This window comes from Canis aureus, chromosome 15 (assembly GCF_053574225.1).
Source record: "Canis aureus isolate CA01 chromosome 15, VMU_Caureus_v.1.0, whole genome shotgun sequence".
In the NCBI taxonomy this organism is placed as follows: domain Eukaryota; kingdom Metazoa; phylum Chordata; class Mammalia; order Carnivora; family Canidae; genus Canis; species Canis aureus.
Window position 1 is genome coordinate 39,585,116 of NC_135625.1, and position 19,315 is coordinate 39,604,430.

The following is a 19,315-nucleotide window of genomic DNA, read 5'->3' on the forward strand; positions in this document are numbered from 1 at the left end:
GTTATCCTGTTTGGAGGGAAATAGAAGATCTGCTCTAACCCACTTGTGACAGCCACTTCTCTTCTCCCTCCCATCTCATTCCCTCTTTGCTGAGTTCACTATAGGCTACTCCTAAACCTAGGGAAGTGTGAGGCCAGGGAACATTTCTAGACATCTACTAGATAGTTTACAATGATCTGTACTTTACAATAAGGATCATGACAAGGATCCCTGGGTGGTGCAGTGGTTTAGCGCCTGCCTTTGGCCCAGGGCGCGATCCTGGAGACCCGGGATCGAATCCCACGTCGGGCTCCTGGTGCATGAAGCCTGCTTCTCCCTCTGCCTGTGTCTCTGCCTCTCTCTCTCTCTGTGTGACTATCATAAATAAATAAAAAACTAAAAACTAAAAAAAAAAAAAAAAAAAAAAGGATCATGACAGCAGTTACAGCAGTTACATAGAGATCATTTTGAGAAGAGGCAAGACTTTTGTTTTTAAAAGGGTTACCATTTACTTTTTGCCATGGGTGTTATCTTCATTTGGTGCTACCCTACACTGAGAAAGATTCAAGAAACATCTCCGACCTGGAGAGAATGGAACTTAAAATTGCTAATTTGTAATAGCATAAAAATCTAACAAAAGTTATATAATGTCAAATGAATTTCATACATTTAATAGAAAGAAGCAGTGTAGTGTAAAAAACAGGGGGTTTGAAATGAGAAAGATTAGGTACAAAGGTTAGTCCATCTATTTAACAACTTTTGTGACCTTCAGGTAAATGATATAATCTGTGCTTCAGTGTTCCCAACCATATAAAATGGGGAAAATAACTCCTTAAGGCAACTGTTGACAATTCACTCAGATAGTGTATCTAAGTAGAGTTTGATTTACAGACACACAAAAAATTTGCTATTATTAAAATTTTTAAAAAAGCCCTAATCTATCCTCTCCATTATAAATTACCATTACAAAGAAAGGCAGAGAATGTTAAGTAACTTTTATTTTACAATACCTCCTCCCTCCCTTCTACCCCCACCCACCCAGATGGAAGGAAACCCTATATAATATATACTACACTGAAATATGACTGAACATTTTCTGTGGCATCACAAGGATCAGGGGAGGACCAATGTTCTTCTAAATCTTGAAACATTTCTAAAAACATTTCTAGATATTCAGTCCTTAAGAATGAGCTGAATAATTTTAAATAACCAATAACCAGGAACTAAGAGAAAAATCCTTTGTAAGGCCCATATTAGGCAAGAAACAAAAGCAAAACAAAGTTTTCTAATACTAAAACATACTCAATCTAAGCCTCCTTTTTTATGTGTGGATTTATTATAATAAATAAATTATACCTTTTTTTAAGGTCTCTTAAAAAAAAAAGGAGACCTCTGTAAAAACTGATGAGAGAACACATAATATTTACTTGTGTAAACTATTGACTTAAGGCTTAAATCCCAATTTCTGATCTAGTTAGAATAAATTTCTGTAAAATGTTGAAAAGGAAAATGAAAGTGTTTACTGCATAAAGTTTGAGTTAAAATATTTGGGAATTAAATAATCTTGATTACACAGGTATTTAAATACAGTCTATCTTTCAGATATCTGTCAAATTGGTAAGATACAAATACAGATCCTGTAAAACATGAGTTTTCCCTCATTTCCATTATTTCAATCTTTTAATCAAGGCATCTAAGTTAAACTTAAAATGGTTAAAGTCTCTATAAAACTGGATTCCTTGATAATGGGTCATTTTCTGCTTATCTTACATTGAAAATACCTATTTTAGAAGTTTTCCAATTGCTGAATGAAAAGAAAGTAGTGGTTAATATACTGATGGTACTTGATTCAGAATGTACTCCATGTAAGCCAACATGATAGTTATTAACTTGACATTTAAAATGTTGGCTCAGGGGCGTGTGGGTGGCTCAGTCAGTTAAGAGTCTGCCTTCGGCTCAAGTCATGATCTCAGGGCCCTGAGATCCAGCCCTATGTCAGGCTCCTTGTTTAGCAGGGAGTCTGCTTCTCCCTCTCCCTCTGCCCCTTCCCCCGACTTGCACGTGAGCACTCACTATCAAATAAGTAAATAAAATCTTAAAAAAAAAAAAAAAGTTGGCTCAGTTTACACACTCTAGTGCACGCACACACACACACACACACCCCTCTTAGTAAAAGCGAGTAACATTAAGCGCCTAACAAGGTAGAATAAAATATTTAACAAAGCGAGAGAGACTTCATCTTATCACTGACACTCATCTCTTTAAAGTATCTAAAGCTAGCCATTCATTTGATAATTTATTTCCATACTATCATTACTTCCTTGCAGGTGGGGAGATGGAAAAGACAATAATGCTCAATTATAGTGATGAAAATCAAGATATTTTTATCATGAGGTCTTTATTCATTTTCATTTCACAAATATGTCACCAGGGGTGACTTTTTATTTGACTATTTTAATCCTTTCTGCCACTTGTTATAACGTGGCACAAAACATTACAGATCTATTCCTCCATGTACTGGCCAGGTTTCAGAGCAGAATACAGTTGTAATTGCTCTAGTAAAGAAAGACACAATGCTTCTCCTCTAATGGCAGAGAGCCCCAAGTGCTTACCACAAACTCTGGCAAACTGAAAGCTATACATACAAGGACTCAGCTGGCTGCCAGAAGAAGGATTGCCATTTACTTAAATTTTTTACTGCCAACCTCCTCTGGTTATTTTTTTAAAAACAAAAGACACAAAACCAAAACAACTCAAGATCTGTCACATTACCTAAATTCTGCTTAAAAATACTTGAGTACTTTCACCAAATTAAAAGAACTATCTTCTAAAGCAAAAACCAAATAAAACCAAAACCAAACCAAACACCTTATCTTCAGTGTAGTCTAAATATAATTTAATAGGCCTGATACACCATGGAGTCCTTCCAAATATTTCATACTAAGGTAAGTTCAGAAAACTTAGCCCTTGTATTTAAAAAAAAACAAATTAGGGAATATTAATTTCTAAAATGTTTAACAAATACTAAAAATTGTTTTATTATTTATTATAATACAGCTGTAAAACTGAATACTCTGTATATTCAACTAAAGAAATTCTGTTTCATATTTATCACAAACTGAAGTTCACTGACCCCTCAGGGACACAATAATGTTTTTACTTGATCAATCTCTTGGCATACTTAAATATCAACAGCTGGCAAGTAAGAAAGCTTGTATTGCTGGCTCTTAGCTACCATCACCACATATGTTGCCTTGGCTGTATCGCATCAGCCCTTCTTCAGTGCCAGACCAAAACATGATAAAATACAACATAAACAATTAAAACATAAATGTGGGCAGCCCCGATGGCGCAGCGGTTTAGTGCCGCCTGCAGCCCAGGGCGTGATCCTGGAGACCCTGGATAGAGTCCCACGTCAGGCTCTCTGTATGATGCCTGCTTCTCCCTCTGCCTGTGTCTCTGCCTCTGTGTCTATGAATAAATAAATAAAATCTTAAAAAAAATAAAATAAAAAATAAAACATAAATGTGCTCATCTTGTCTTCCAAGTGATATCTCAAATTAGTTGAAAACTCTGGATTAAAGAATATGACATGGGAAGAGTTTACTTTGAATATGAGAACTGTTTGCAGAAGAGAACAGATGAATCTTTAGATGCTCCATACAGGAACAATAAGAACTTGTCAGTAATTCTCAGTTATTAAAAGAAATGCAGATATTAGCTTAATTTAGAGAAGTAATATGCTAATAATCTGTTTACTATTATAAAAGGGACTACTGAAAATGTCAATCTCTCAGGGATATTACTGAAACTCTTATTTGATGGGGAAATATGCCAATGAACTCAAAGACATAAAGAGAAAGTACTGACACTCACCTCTTGCACAAACGAAACAAAAGCCTACATTTATGGCAGAGGAAGAACTGCTTTTCCGTTTGGAATGATTACTACAGATGAGATTGTAGGAGGATATAAATATGCTGCCAGCAGCAATGCAAGCATCTCCAGAGTGATAGGCTACTGGACATCTCAAACATCGCATCATGCGACCTGTTTAAAGACAAATCAGAAGAAACAAAATCTACATAAGTAGACATCAGTTGGATATAAAACAAGTTTTTTGAAGCTGGGCTCTTTTGGGTTTCATGTGATGTGGTTATTTGAAGATAATATTTTTCTCCACAATGTTTGGTTCTGTCATTCCTGTGCAGGATCCTTAATGCAGTGCCCATCGAGAGATCACTCAAAGAAAAACTTGTTTGCTCCAGTGACGGAGAGATGGTGATCTCAATGTCACCCGTGAAACAAATTTTCAAGGGTAATTTTGAATATATGGAATTTTCTTCTCATGATCTAAATTAGAACCAATTCTCTACTTATCATGCTATTAATTGTGGCTGTGCAGTTATATCTACAGATACATGGAGGTATAATACCAAATATTCTTTAAAATAATGTGCTTATTATTTGCTACTGCACTGAAAAAAAAAAAAACCAAAACCTTAGTCCCCCCCCCCTTTTTTTTTGTTCTGTTTTACCTTTACTTGCTTTGTAGATATCTTTTTCCATGGAACAGGCAGAGCAACAGTGCTGGGGACAACGGAATCCTTTTGATTCAAAGATGGCAGTGGGGAATTTGCGGACACAGGCTTCATGATAAAATTTCCCACAAGCACCAACAGAGCAACGCTTCACATCTGTACCAGACACTTTACATGAAAAACATGGGTGCTGTCCTGAAAAATTGATTGAAGAACACAGATTAAATAAAATCTGATTAAAGCATATTCTTTTTTTTATTTTTTTAAAACATATTCTTTTTCTTTTTATTTTTTAAAGCATATTCTTTTTAAATAGAAGCAGCTAATGACACCAAAGAGACTCTACTATTACACATAAGAACTTCACATGCAAAAAAAGGCACTGAAAATAAATGGCTAAATTAAAAAGTTATTTATTTGTTTAAATTTATTTTTTAATTTGAATTTTAGTTAACATACAGTGCAATACTGGTTCCTGGAGTGGAATTTAGTGATTCATCACTTACATATGACACCTGGTGCTCATCACAAGTGCCCTCTTTAATACTCACCACTCATCTAGCCCATCTCCCACCCACCTCTCTCCATCATCCTTCAGTTTGTTCTCTATAGTTAAGAGTCACTTACGGCTTGTTTCCCTCTCTCCTTTTTCTTTCCTTTTCCTCTTCCCATATGTTCATCTGTTTTCTTAAATTCCACATGAGTGAGATCATATCGTTCTTATCTTTCTGACTTATTTCACTTAGCATAATACACTCTAGTTTCATCCACCTCATTGGAAACGGCAAGGTTTCATTTCTTTTGATGGCTGAATAATATTCTATTATACATATATATGTATATATAGTAGAAATATTATATATATAAATACACACACACACACACACACACCCTTCCCATATCTTCTTTATCCATTCATCAGTTGATGGACATTTGGGCTCTCTCCATAGTTTGGCTATTGTTGATAATGCTGCTATAAACATCGGGGGTGCATGTATCCTTTCAAATCAGTATTGTTTTATCCTTTGGGTAAATACCTAGTAGTGCAATTGCTGGACTGTAGGGTAGCTCTATTTTTAACTTTTGAAGGAGCCTCCAAACTGTTCTCCAGAGTGGCTGCACCAGTTTGCATCCTACCAGAAGGTTCCCCTTTCTCTGCGTCCTTGCCAACACCCGTTGTTTCTTGTGTTGCTAATTTCAGTCATTCTGACAGATGTGACATGGTTTCTCATCATGGTTTTGATTTGCATTTCCCTGATGATGAATGATGTTGAGCATCTTTTCATGTGTCTGTTAGCCATCTGGATATCTTCTTTGGAAAAGTTTCTATTCATGTCTTATGCCCATTTATTAACTGGACTGTTTTGGGTTTTGAGTTTGAGAAGTTCTTTATAGATTTTGGATACTAATTCTCTATCAGATATGTCATTTGCAAATACCTTCTCCCATTCTGTAGATTGCCTTTTAGTTTTGTTGTTTCCTTGTCTGTGCAGAAGTTTTTTACCTTGATGAAGTCCCAATAGCTCATTTTTGCTTTTGTTTTCCTTGCCTCTGGCAATGTGTCCAATAAGGAGTTGCTATGGCTATGGTCAAAGAGGTTTCTGCCTATGTTCTCCTCTAGGATTCTGACGGCTTCCTGTTTCACATTCAGGTCTTTCATCCATTTTGCATTCATTTTTGTGTATGGTGTAAGAAAGCGGTCCAGTTTCATTCTTCTGCATGTGGCTGTCCAGGTTTCCCAACAACATTTGTTGAAGAGACGGTCTTTTTTTGGATATTCTTTCCTACTTTGTCAAAGATTAGTTGACCATATAGTTGTGGGTCCATTTCTGGGTTCTCTATTCTGCTCCACTGATCTGTGTTCTGTTTTTGTGCCAGTACCATACTGTCTTGATAACTATAGCTTTGTAATATAGCTTGAAATCTGGAATTGTGATGCCTCCAGTTTTGTTTTTCTTTTCCAACATTGCTTTGGCTATTTGGGGTCTTTTGTGATTCCATACAAATTTTAGGATTGTTTATTCTAGCTCTGTGAAAAATGCTGATGGTATTTTGATAGGGATTTGCATTAAATGTGTAGACTGATTTGTATAGTACAGAAATTTTAACAATGTTCTTCCAACCCACAAGCATGGAATGCTTAATTAGAATTATTAATTAGAATTATTAATTAATTAATTATTAATTAATTAATTATTAATTAATTATTAATTAGAATTATTAATTAGAATGCTTAACTAGAATTATTGATTTGCTAGAATAACTGAACATCAGTTTAGAGATAAGGCAGGAAAAACAATTTAGATCTTCACTTCTCATTCTATAATAAAATTAATCCATAAAAAAACCCAGAACAGAATTTTTCAACACACTGGAGAGTGGGAAGGTCTTCCCAACCAAGAATAAATAAATTACCAAAGACAAGACAGATTCCATTAGTCACTTAACAATTTCCATATGTAAAACAGACACACAATGAAAACTCATAATCCGAATACAAAACACAGAAAATTACAGCTACATATTCAAACTGTAGTAAACCAAGAACAAAGAGAAAATATTAATATTAACCACAGAAAAGACAATGACCTCCAAAGAAGCAACAATAAGACTGTGAGCTGACAGCAAGGGACAAATGGGAGCCAGGACACAGTGGGATATTATTTTCAAAGGGCTGAAAGAAAACTGTTACTAAGCCACCATTCAATATCCAGTGAAAGCACTCTTTAAGAATGAAGTGAAATTAATATACATTGGGAGGATTAAAAAACCCAAAAGTTCTTTTTTTTGAAAAAGATTAATAAAACTGGTATCTCTGACAAGAATGACAAAAAAAGAAAAAGCTACAATATTAACAATATGAGAACTAGTGTACATCACTATAAATCTTATAACTATTTGAGTATATTTTTGCTAATAAATTTGAAAATTGACATGAACAGATTCTTAGAAATGCATAATTACCAACACACAAAAATAAGCAGAAAATATGAATAATTCTATGAAGCATTAAAAAAATTGAAACTATAATTAAAAACCTCCCTACAAAGAAAACTTTAAGCTTAGAGGGCCTCCACTGGTCAATCTGTCAAACATTTAAAGTTAGAAATAATAATTATAGAAAAGGATAAAAAGAAGAAACAAGGCAGATGTGGAAAAATATATGCAACAAAGATGAACAAAGGATTATGTTTTGTTACAAAAAGAGTTCACATGTGGAGAAAATACATGCAATATGAACAAGATATATACAGAACTACAAATCAGGGGCGCCTGGGTGGCTCAGCAGTTTGGTGCCTGCCTTTGGCCCAGAGCATGATCCTGGAGTCCCAGAATCGAGTCCCACATCAAACTCCCTGCATGGAACCTGCTTCTCCCTCTGCGTATGTCTCTGCCTCTCTCTGTATCTCTCATGAATAAATAAGTAAAATCTTAAAAAAAAAAAAACAAAACAAAAAAAAAAAAAAACTACAAATCAATATAGAAATATAGAAGCAGAACAGCCTGATATAAAAGTTGGCAGGAGCATCTCCTGGCTTGGACAGTAGAGTTTGTGACTCTTGATCTTGGAGTGGTAAGGTTAAGCCCCACATTGAGCAAAGGGCTTACTTAAAAATGACTGATTGAATGAATGAATAAATAAAGTGGACAGAATATGAAGAGGCGACTTACAGAAAGCAGAAAGGCAAACAGCCAATAAGCATATAAAAAAGAACTGTCGGGGATCCCTGGGTGGCGCAGTGGTTTGGCGCCTGCCTTTGGCCCAGGGTGCGATCCTGGAGACCGGGGATCGAATCCCACATCGGGCTCCCGCTGCATGGAGCCTGCTTCTCCCTCTGACTGTGTCTCTGCCTCTCTCTCTCTCTGTGTGACTATCATAAATAAATAAAAAAAAAAAAAAAAAAAGAACTGTCAACTTCTCAACTAATACTCAGATAAATGCTAATTAAACCCAAGTAATATTTAAAAATTCATCAAATAAGAAAAAGAGTTTGATGATATAAACTGTTGATGGGGTATAGGAAACAGGTACTCTTACATACTGTGTAGGAGTTAGGTTGGAAGAAACTACCTTAGAAGGCTACATGGCAGTATCCAATAATCGCACATTCACTTTCTGTGACCTAGAAATTCTGCATTTGCTGTCTGCATTAGGGAAGACTTGTACATTTAAAAGGATATTGGCTGAAGCACTGTTTGTAACTGCAAAAAACTGAAAGCAATTCAAACATCCTTCAACAGAATCGTTAAACTATAATATATGCTATGGAACACTATGCAGTAATTAAATAGAATTGACATAAAAAGAGCTCCAGGGATCCCTGGGTGGCGCAGCGGTTTAGCGCCTGTCTTTGGCCCAGGGCGCGATCCTGGAGACCCGGGATCGAATCCCACATCGGGCTCCCAGTGCATGGAGCCTGCTTCTCCCTCTGCCCATGTCTCTGCCTCTCTCTCTCTCTCTGTGTGACTATCATAAATAAATAAAAAATTAAAAAAAGAATTAAACAAAAAAAAAAGAGCTCCAAGATAGTGAAAAAAGGAAGCTGCAGAACAATTAATACATTTTTGTTACAATACACAAAAAAATGTTACATACACATGTATGTGCACACACACATGGTTGACCTATTATAATATTTTCATAGAATTATACTTATATTCCATTTGTGTAATTAGAAATACCTTTAAAATATTAAATGCTAAGAACACCTTTACCACAATATACAAATGGACAAAACAAGAATGTATCATTCACAAGAGAGTCAACAGAGATACATACAGAAAAAGATGTTCAGTTGTAAACACAGAACTGCAAATTATAATAATTTTGTTGTTTTGTTATTCTTTGAAGGTAATTGTCTTTTCTGTGGGTAATTTTCTGCCTCTTTTATTAGGATATGAGTTCATTGTGTGTTCATTTTACATACAGAATCTTAAGTGACTACTGGGATATCATCTTTTGGAAAGTGTTCAAGTCTTTTGCCCATTTTTCTTATAATATAGAAAATCTGAAAGAAAAAAATGGAATAACTTTTTTAAATGGAATAGTTTTTTGTTTTGACTTTTTACAGACAGATTTGATTTTGGAAGTACCTAAACTTTGCAAATGGGCTGAATTATAAAAATGCCTTAAAATTAGTACTTAAAACCATGATGTTCAAAAGTGTGTGATTTTTTTTTAAACTGGCATTGTTGTAAAAGTACAGCAAGGTTTGTTGTTGTTGTTTTGCTGTATTTAATTTCAAATTATATTTTAACATGCATGTAGATAGGAAAGCAATAGTATTGTTTTAAAAATAATTTTTAGAAATTAAAAAATTAAAATAAATTATTTTAAAGGTTAAGAGGTTTGACTTTACAGCTTTGCCTAAATCCATAAATTGTCTTATGAAAAAAAGAAAGGCTTTCACTTACATAATGATCAAAATAGGTCTAATATAAATGAAAATTGTTATAACCAGTGACACTTATACTATTAGCCAAACTATCAAACTCCTTTAAGACTTAAGGTTAGAGCCGTAGGATATGAGTGTTTCTAATTCCCTCCCTTCTTAGTAGTACATGGTTTTTGTTTATAATAATTAGTAAGTTACCCTGATTATTACATACTTTATTCACAAGGTCAAATTAAAGTGCCTTCTCTCCAGAAATCACATTTGTCTTAAACAATAAAAAGTGATAGTATAAGAATTTATTGGGCATGTATCCTATAATATTTTTATATGCAAAGTATCTATCTTTTGATAAAAAAAAAAAAACACCTTTCTAAATGACCTTAAACATAAATGAAGTTTTTACTACTAACATGTTGGAGGGTAACAAATTAGTTTCAAACTAATTTTTCATGTGATATAAATAAATCAAAAGCAATTAAAAAACTTTAATTAATTTACTTTAGAGAGTATGTGTGTGAGCAGGGGGAGGGGCAGACGGGAGGGAGGGGAAAAGAGTCTCAGGCAGATTCATGCTGAGTGTGGAGCCTGACAGGGTCTGATACCATGACCCCAAGGTCATGTTCTGAGCCAAAACCAACAGTGGGACACCCAGACACCCAGGTGCCCTCAAAAGCAACTTTTTAAAAATTAAAAAATAATTGATTTTAAACTGTGGTTAAAAGTATGTAACATAAAATTTACCATTTTAACCATTTGTGAAAGTAGTGAATTAAGTACTCATCATTTTGCAACTATCACCACCATCTCCAGGATTTTTTCATCATCCCATCCTGAAATTCTGTACCCATTTAAATGATAACTCCCCATTCCTGCTAAAAACTAGTAAAAATAAATAAATAAATGAATAAATAAATAAACAAACAAACTTGGTAAAAACTGTTCTTTCTGTCTCTAATAAATTTGACTATGTAACTCATATAAGTGGAATCAAATAATGTTTGTCCTTTTGTATTTCATCCATTATGTATTAGAATTTCATTTTTTATCTCATTTTTTTTTCATTTAAAAAAACATTCTATTGCATATACACACCACATTTTATTCATCCATTCATTCATCAGTGGACACTTGGGTCATTTCCACATTTTGCTATTGTGAATAATGCTGCAGTGAACATGGGTGTATATACAATTATCTGTTTGAGTTTCTGCTTTCAGTTCTTTTGGGTATTTATCCAAAAGTGGAATTGCTAGATCATACAGTAAGTCTATGTTTAATTTTTTGAGGAACTGCCGTACTATTTTCCATAGAGGTTGTACCATGTTACATTCCTGCCAAAGGTGAATAAAGCTTCCAATTTCTCCGTATCCTGACCAACACTTCCACTTTTAAAAATTTTATAATAGCCATTTTAGTAAGTACGAAGTGGCATCTCATGTGATTTTAATTTGCATTTCCCTGATTACTAATGATTTTGAATATTTTTTCATGTGCTTACTAACCCATTTGTTGATTTTCTTTGGAGAAATGTCTATTCAAGTCCTTTGCCCAATTGGGGTGTTTGTTTTTTTGTTGAGTTGTAGTTCTTTATATAATCTGGATATTAGTCTCTTATCAGACATGGAACTTGCCAAAACTTTCTCCCATTTTGTGGGTTGCTTTTTTAGTCTGTTAATGGTATACAAAGTTTTTAATTTTGATAAAGCCCAATTTGTTTATTTTTTCTTTTGTTGGCTATGCCTTTGGTGTTACATCTAGGAGATCAGTGTCAAATCTATTATCATAAAGCTTTTCCCCTATGTTTCCTTCTAGGATTTTTATAGTTTTAGCTCTTAATTTTGGTCTTTGATCCATTTGAATTAATTTTGTATGCTGTTGTTAGGTAAAGGTCTAACTTCATTCTTTTGCATGTGGATATCCAATTTTCCTAGCACCGTTTGTTGAAAAGACTGGTCCTTTCCCACTGAATGGTTTTGCATCCTTGTCAAAAAAACCATTTGACCAAATGTGTGAATATTTGTTTCTGGGTGCCCTATTCTTTTTTTTTTTTTTTAAGATTTTATTTATTTATTCATAAGAATAAATAAACAGGCAGAAAAACAGGCAGAGAAAGAAGCAGGATCCATGCAGGGAGCCCGAGATCTGGGTGCCCTATTCTATTCCACTGCTTTATATTTCTGTCTTCATGCCAGTATCACACTGTTTTAATTGCTGTAGCTTTGTAGTAAATTTTTATTTTTATTTTATTTTATTTTATTTTATTTTATTTTATTTTATTTTATTTTATTTTATTTTATTTTATTTTATTTTATTTTATTTTATTTTATTTTATTTTATTTTATTTTTTTTTATTTATGATAGGCACACAGTGAGAGAGAGAGAGAGGCAGAGACATAGTTGAGGGAGAAGCAGGCTCCATGCACCGGGAGCCCGACGTGGGATTTGATTCCGGGTCTCCAGGATCGCGCCCTGGGCCAAAGGCAGGCGCTAAACCGCTGCGCCACCCAGGGATCCCCAATTTTTATTTTTTAGATTAAAAAATTGTTTATTTTTTATCTTTGCTTTGTAGCAAATTTTTAAATCAGGAATTAAATCTTCCAACTTTGCTCTACTTATTATTTTTTTAAAAGATTATTTATTTATTCACAAGAGACACAGAGAGAGAGAGAGAGAGAGAGAGGCAGAGACATAGGCACAGGAAGAAGCAGGCTCCATGCAGGAAGCCCAATGTGGAACTCAATCCCAGGACTCCAGAATCATGCCCTGAGCCAAAGGAAAATGCTCAATCACTGAGCCACCCAAAGTCCCTCTACTTATTTTTAAAGCAAATTTCTCTTTTAACTTTTCTAAAAGATGTGTGCCAAATTAGATTTTATCTAGCCTTTGTTGGTAGAATTCTGCTCTGCTGAGTTCTAGAGTCAGGAGAAAAGCCCTCAGAGTATTCTAATACTACCAAAACATAGTCCTTCATATCACTAGTTTAGATCAGAGATTACAATTTAAGTGCTTAAAGGGGCCAGGCAGATTACATAAATGACTGGAGTGATAGGGTTTTAGAAAAGGGAATGGTAGACAATGTGGGGAACCAGAAATATGTACCTGACCCATATTCACACGTTCAAAGCATATTTTGAGAGCCAAATAAAACAATGTGCAGATAATCTGACCCTGAGGTTGCCAGCTGGCAAACTGTTCAAAAGTTTTACTGCAGAGTCTAAATGTGATAAGTAATATTTTATATAGGGAAAAATATAAGTTATATGTTCAAAACAGCTTTTATAATAAGCTTAATTTTCACATGTGTATGTGTGTGTCTGTGTTAGGACATATGACATATGAAATATAATCTTCACCCTACTTAGTCAAGGTGGTAGAAGGCAACAGTAAACAGTAAGGAATCAGGGGTTAAGCTATTTCCTGGGTTTAAATCCCTGTTTCATCATATGTTGTCTTTTGACTTTGGGTAAGGTGTTAAATTTTCTTTCTCTATAAATTGTTTTGATTGGTAGTAGTTTATATGAGCTGGAGGGATAAGAAAAAAAAAGGTAAATCGAAAACCTGCAATGTCTAAAAAACAATTTCCATCTTTCCAATAAAAATATATTCATCACGGTCATACTTTGTGATTGATGCTTATTCCAGTCCATTAAAGTCAAGGGATTTTTTTTCTTTCTTTTTTTTTTTTTTAATGATTTTATTTATTTATTCATGAGAGACAGAGAGAGAGAGACAGAGGGAGAAGCAGGCTCCCTGCTCTCTATCAGAGTGATAAAGTCTGATGAGGACCTTGATCCCAGGACCCTGAGACCACAACCTGAGGTGATGGCAGATACTTAACTGATTGAGCCAACAAGGCACCCCAAGTCAAGGGTTCTTTAACTATTTATTTATATATTTATTTATTTATTATTTAACACAAAACTCTCAAACCCATCTCAAAAATATCTCAGTCTACATATTTTGCATAGCTGTTTAGATAAAACATAAATCCATCTTAATGATTTGATAGATTTTATGGCAAAAGGATCAGTAGAAGAAAATTTGACAATAATATTGCTAACTACTCCTTTGATCTTGGGAATCCCAATCACTGGATGGTCTTAATTTGTTGAAATATCTATGGGAGTGGAGGATGAGAGCTACATAAAAGTAGTTAGATGTCATGGTGGATGCTGCCATGGCACATTCCTTTCTACCTGTCTTTTTGTATCTATCAAACTAAATAAACTTACCAGTTTTACATTCTATGCAGATGAACTTTCCATCAGGGACTGATGCCAATCCCAGGCACTCCAGGTGAAAGTGTTTGCAGCACTCTCCCTCACAAGGAATCAGAGAGTCACCAGAGCTTTCACAGATCTGTAATAGGGCAAAAAGCAGGAGTTCTTAAACTTCAGCAGGTATCAGAATCACTTGGAGGGCCTGTTAAGACACAGATTACTGGGTCCCTCTCCCACAGTTTCTGATTCAGCAGGTCTACAGTGAGGCTCATGAATTTGCATTTCTAACAGGTATCCTGACAATGCTGATGCTGCTGATCCTTAGCCCTCACTTTAAGAACTACTGAGGTAAGTTATTTTTTTAAAATTTTAAAAAAGTTTTTAATTCCAGTTAGTTAACACAGTGTTATATTAGTTTCAGGTGTACAATATAGTGATTCAACAATTCTACATATATCACGCAGTATTCATCATGACAAAAATAGTAAGAATATAGGAAGACCTGTATATTTAATACATTAAAAAAAAACAAATACTGAATTAGATAACTATTTCCAGACCCAAAATGGTATAAAGTTTAAAGTCATACTTGATCTTTCAAGATTTCTTCTTTGGAATCTACAATACTTTTTCTTCACAGAGTAAAACTATTTTTCAAAAAGGGTACTGAGTATTTATACATTATTACATTTTAATGTATATTTATACATTAAAAAAGGTAACAAAGTGGAGGATCATAGGGGAAGAGGAGAAAAAAATAAAACAAGACAAAATCAGAAAGGGAGACAAACTATAAGAGATTCTTACAGGGAAAAAACTGATGGTCACTGGAGCGGAGGTGGGTAGGGGGACAGGGTAACTGGGTGATGGACATTAAGAAGGGTACATGATGTAATGAGCACTGGGTATTATGTAAGACTGATGAATCACTGACTCTTATCTCTGAAACTAATAATACACTATATGTTAATTAACTGAATTTAAATTAAAGAAAAATTTTGAAATAAATCATCTGTCATTTCCTTTTTTTTTTTTTTTAAAGATTTTATTTATTTATTCATGAGAGACACACACACACACACACACAGAGGCAGAGACACAGGCAGAGGGAGAAGCAGGCTCCATGCCAGGAGTCTGATGTGGCACTCAATCCTGGGTCTCCAGGATCAGGCCCTGGACTGAAGGCGGTGCTAAACTGCTGAGCCACCAGGGCTGCCCTGTCATTTACTTTTAAATAAGCTTTAGGCCCAACATGGGACTTGAACTCACAACCCCAAGGATCAAGAGCTGCATGCTTTACTGACTGAGCCAGCCAGGCACCTCCCATTTACTTCTAATTAATAACTTGAGTATCACAATGAATATTGGCACTTGTAATGTGAAAAGCCAGAAATGGCTTTTAGATATTACGGCTTTAAAATAATATAATTTAGAAAGATACTACTCTCTCCAGCAGGAGGTAAGTATGTTATTGGCAAAATACTACAGCAGTTATTTCAAGCTATCCGTTGTTTGCCTACCTGACACACAGTGTCCTTCTTACTGACTCCAATGCCTCTTCTTGACAAACTTGAATCCACGGACTGCACGTCAGAAACATCTGCATCTGCAGTAGCGGAAGGGCTATCTACTTGCTTTCCAAAGCCTACCTACATGGAAAACATAGTACTTTTTAAGAAAAATAAAACAAAAATTTCCTCAAAGTGAAGTGCTATGAAAATCCTAGCAAGATTTGCTCAAATAAACCTAATACCTCTTTTTTTTCTTTTTCTTTCTAAAACCCCTGGATGCTATATGCCTGGTGTTTTGAGAGAAACTGTAGTTAAAATTTAAAAAGACAGAAACCATGCTTCTGTTACATAAGAAATCAGCAAAATGAAGACATTTGTAAGTTACAAAATAACCAAAATGATTTGTTCTCTGAGTATTTAAAAAATTCCCTGCTCCCCAAACAAATCAGGCAAAGCATTGTTACTTCATTTTGCAAAGCAAAAGAGAGTAATGTGCCCCGAGACTTGAACATATTTACCTGCAGGTCACTCAGTCCTCTAGAATCGGAGTCAGATGTGTCTCTGTATGCTGAGCTAGTCATTTCTACATCAGTTGAGGCGCGACTCCTTTTCTTTAGTGGTTTACAGGAATCTGAAATCTCGCTGGCACCTTAATACAACACACTGAAATTAATCCTAAAATAGTGCTTAAGGTTTGTTGTTTTAATTTTTTTTGTGGGAGATTATTTCTTTCCCCAAACTCATCTGTAGTGTGAAAAAAAGCACAGCTCTCTTTGTAACACTGAAGTCACGAATCAAAACTTCGTAAGCTTCTGACCTTCCTGATAGTGAGTGATTTAATTTACAACCGCTCTATTAAAACATTTAATTCAGTGCTTCTGCTCTAAAGCTATTTTCAGTCAACAGAGCCCAAGTTCCAAGCTAAAAACCAATTCTATCAAAACTATAGGATAGCTGATTGATTTGGAGCAATCCAAAGAACCATTCAATTTGGAGGGGGAAGACATAAAACCCAACACACTGTGTAGCTTACAAATATGGTCGCAGAGACACCTCCATCTTGTTTTTATTAGGGATGTGACAAATCTTTGATTTGTATTCGATTCGTACACGGATAGTGCCATTTTCCCCCGAATTTTGCAATTCAGTTGATTATTGCCCCCCGCGTAAATTTTGGATGTTCATAATTGTTCATCTGAGACTTCCTTGGTGAAGTGGCATTTATTGTGACCATTAACAAGTGCTGCAGCACATCTACATATGTCATGCCATTTAGGAGGCACATTGCTGAGGGTTGTAACGGACAATCAATGTTCAAATGCAGCCAAATCACGAAGAGCTGGATGAGAGGCCTCTATGTGGAATTTGTGCGGGAAGGAATAAATATGAAAAAAAAAAAAAGGCAGAGAATAGTGTGGAATTTTTTTTAAAACTGTGTGTAATACAAATCCAGCCAAAACAATAGTGCAAAAAGTTACAAAGCAACAATCTCTTGGGCTAATGCAGTATAGGCTATACAGAAACAGCCACGATGAAATGTGCAGATCAGGCACGGTGAATACCAGGGAACCAAGGAGACGGTTAATATTTCAACCCACAGTTTGTGTTTTGGATTTTTTCCCCCACACTTTCCATACAACAAACAGACATCTAGATCAGCCCAGCAAGCTATGGTGGAAGTGTGCAGTCCAGAAGAGACCATGGAGAAACAAGTCTCCTGAGGCCATGAAGATCCGCAACAGGCTGAGTGAGAGTAGCACTTGGTATATAGCCATGTTCTGTGGTGGAGGATGTGGGTCTCTTTAGACTGCTCAGATTACCGGAACCTTGTTATCATATCCCATTCTACAAGTTTTTTCACTGAATGTTTCCTTACATCTATAAATGAGGGTGCCTGCCCATGTTAACGCTGATTAAAAAACACAAGTACACAAATCTATCTCCTTCATTGCTGGTGTGTGGACCCAGAACACCACCACAAAGTATTTCCTTGGCCTAAAAGATCACTGGATTAACAAGGAGTTTTAACAGAGGAACAGGAGTGCTGTACTGAGAGGCTTTCGAAGGGAAAACACAGGTACCGCCATTTCCGATGAGTTTCTGAAAATGCTAGAAAAATGACAGACTGCCAAAGACAGCTGCCATGCTGTTCTCCATGATAACGGCACTAATATTAAAAAAAATAAGAGCTTTTAATGATTGTAATGTATACAGTTTGGGCTGTTTGGCAAAACCCTGCAGATGTGCATTAATGATGCTTTATTTAAAAACAAAAACCAAAAAAACAAAAACAGTCCATGTTGAAATTGATCAGTGTAAGTTAAACGGTGGTTTTTAGGCTGGACCCATGATTTAAGCTGTACCCATCCAGCTCAGACCAAAAAAAATCATCTGAATGTTAAAGCAATTGTTCAGAGTCTTGAAGAAGAAACCAGGCAGGAAAATGCCAATAATGATGATTGGCGAAATCAAAATTGAAAACAAAGAAACTGTTTATCGAGCCGCCGACAAAGAAATCTTGCATGGAGACTCCAAGTCTGGAGTTTCTGGGATGAAATTGTACAGGAATCTCAGTCCACAGTTTCCTCAATCGCTGCGGAGACGGAGCTGTCACTGAATCTGACAGAGCCCTGCACTCCCCGGTCCGCCGACCCTGTGGAATGGTGGAAACACAACGCAATCAGGCCTCCTAATCTCGCAGCGATCGCGATGTCTTTTCTTGGAGCTCCGCCAAGCAGTGTTCCCTCCGAGAGGCTGTTCAGTTCTGCTGAGGATCTCCACGGAGACCATCGCTGCAGACTTCTCCCCGAGAATGCAGAGAGGCTGGTGTTTTTTTTTTTTTTTTTTTTTTTTTAAATAATGCAATTTGCCCAGAGTAAACTACGGGTATTAAATACAGTTTGAATGATTTCACCAAAAACGCACGAATCATGCTATGGAGTTTGTACTGTAGTCAAATTGCACACAGAAAATACGGATATAAGTTTAAGGTTTCTTAAACTTTGTGCATATCTCAAATAGATTTGCATAAGGTCATCTAATAATGGCCATAAATATGCTACGAATCATTTTTAATTAAAAAAAAAAGATTTTACAGCACTGTCAAAATAAACGTGGTAAGATTTTTTTGTAATCAGGTTGTCTTGTCTGATTTGTCATAGTCCATGTTTGACAAACATTAATAGCTACTATTCGGTATTCAGTCGAATACCAAAAAAAGTGGATTCGTCACATCCCTAGTTTATAAACCAGTGAAACCCCAGAATCTTATGGAGAAAAGCCGGAAACAGTATCAAGTCTACATGGTGTTCTCCAATTTACCAAAACAAGTAAGACTTCACACATGGAGGTACAGAATAAGATCAACTCTAAAATATACACATACACACACACACACACACACACACAAATACTTCAATTTCACACAAATTTTTTTGACTGAAGAGCAACAACAGTGATTTACAGAGACACACAAAAATACATGAAGTACAAATAAGTAATTCTTAAAATCTGGTTTTAATCAAGTAAATGCAAGGCAACATTATAATAACTCACCTTTCTGTAATCCAGTCTTCACTGTAGCCTGAGGAACTGTTTCAACCTGTTTGGACAGAAAAATATACCATTAACGAGGATTTTATTTCACTTTTAATTAACAGAGGGAAAAA

At 35.4% G+C, this 19,315-nt stretch overlaps 1 protein-coding gene across 8 annotated transcripts in view; it reads right to left on the reverse strand.

Annotated features, from left to right (window-relative positions):
- The window catches only part of NSD3 (nuclear receptor binding SET domain protein 3), a 123,816-nt gene that overhangs the window by 26,774 nt on the left and 77,727 nt on the right, over positions 1 to 19,315 (reverse strand). For 7 of the 8 annotated variants that reach the window (XM_077849178.1, XM_077849182.1, XM_077849181.1 and 4 more), the window contains exons 9-14: positions 19,203 to 19,248; positions 16,166 to 16,296; positions 15,657 to 15,785; positions 14,149 to 14,275; positions 4,518 to 4,715; positions 3,856 to 4,029 (exon numbers count right to left, since the gene is read on the reverse strand). In XM_077849178.1, coding sequence (XP_077705304.1) covers positions 3,856 to 4,029; positions 4,518 to 4,715; positions 14,149 to 14,275; positions 15,657 to 15,785; positions 16,166 to 16,296; positions 19,203 to 19,248 — 805 coding nt within the window. Of the gene's footprint in view, positions 1 to 3,855; positions 4,030 to 4,517; positions 4,716 to 14,148; positions 14,276 to 15,656; positions 15,786 to 16,165; positions 16,297 to 16,853; positions 18,301 to 19,202; positions 19,249 to 19,315 lie in introns of those variants that run through there. The other variant, XM_077849183.1, reaches the window with a different exon arrangement.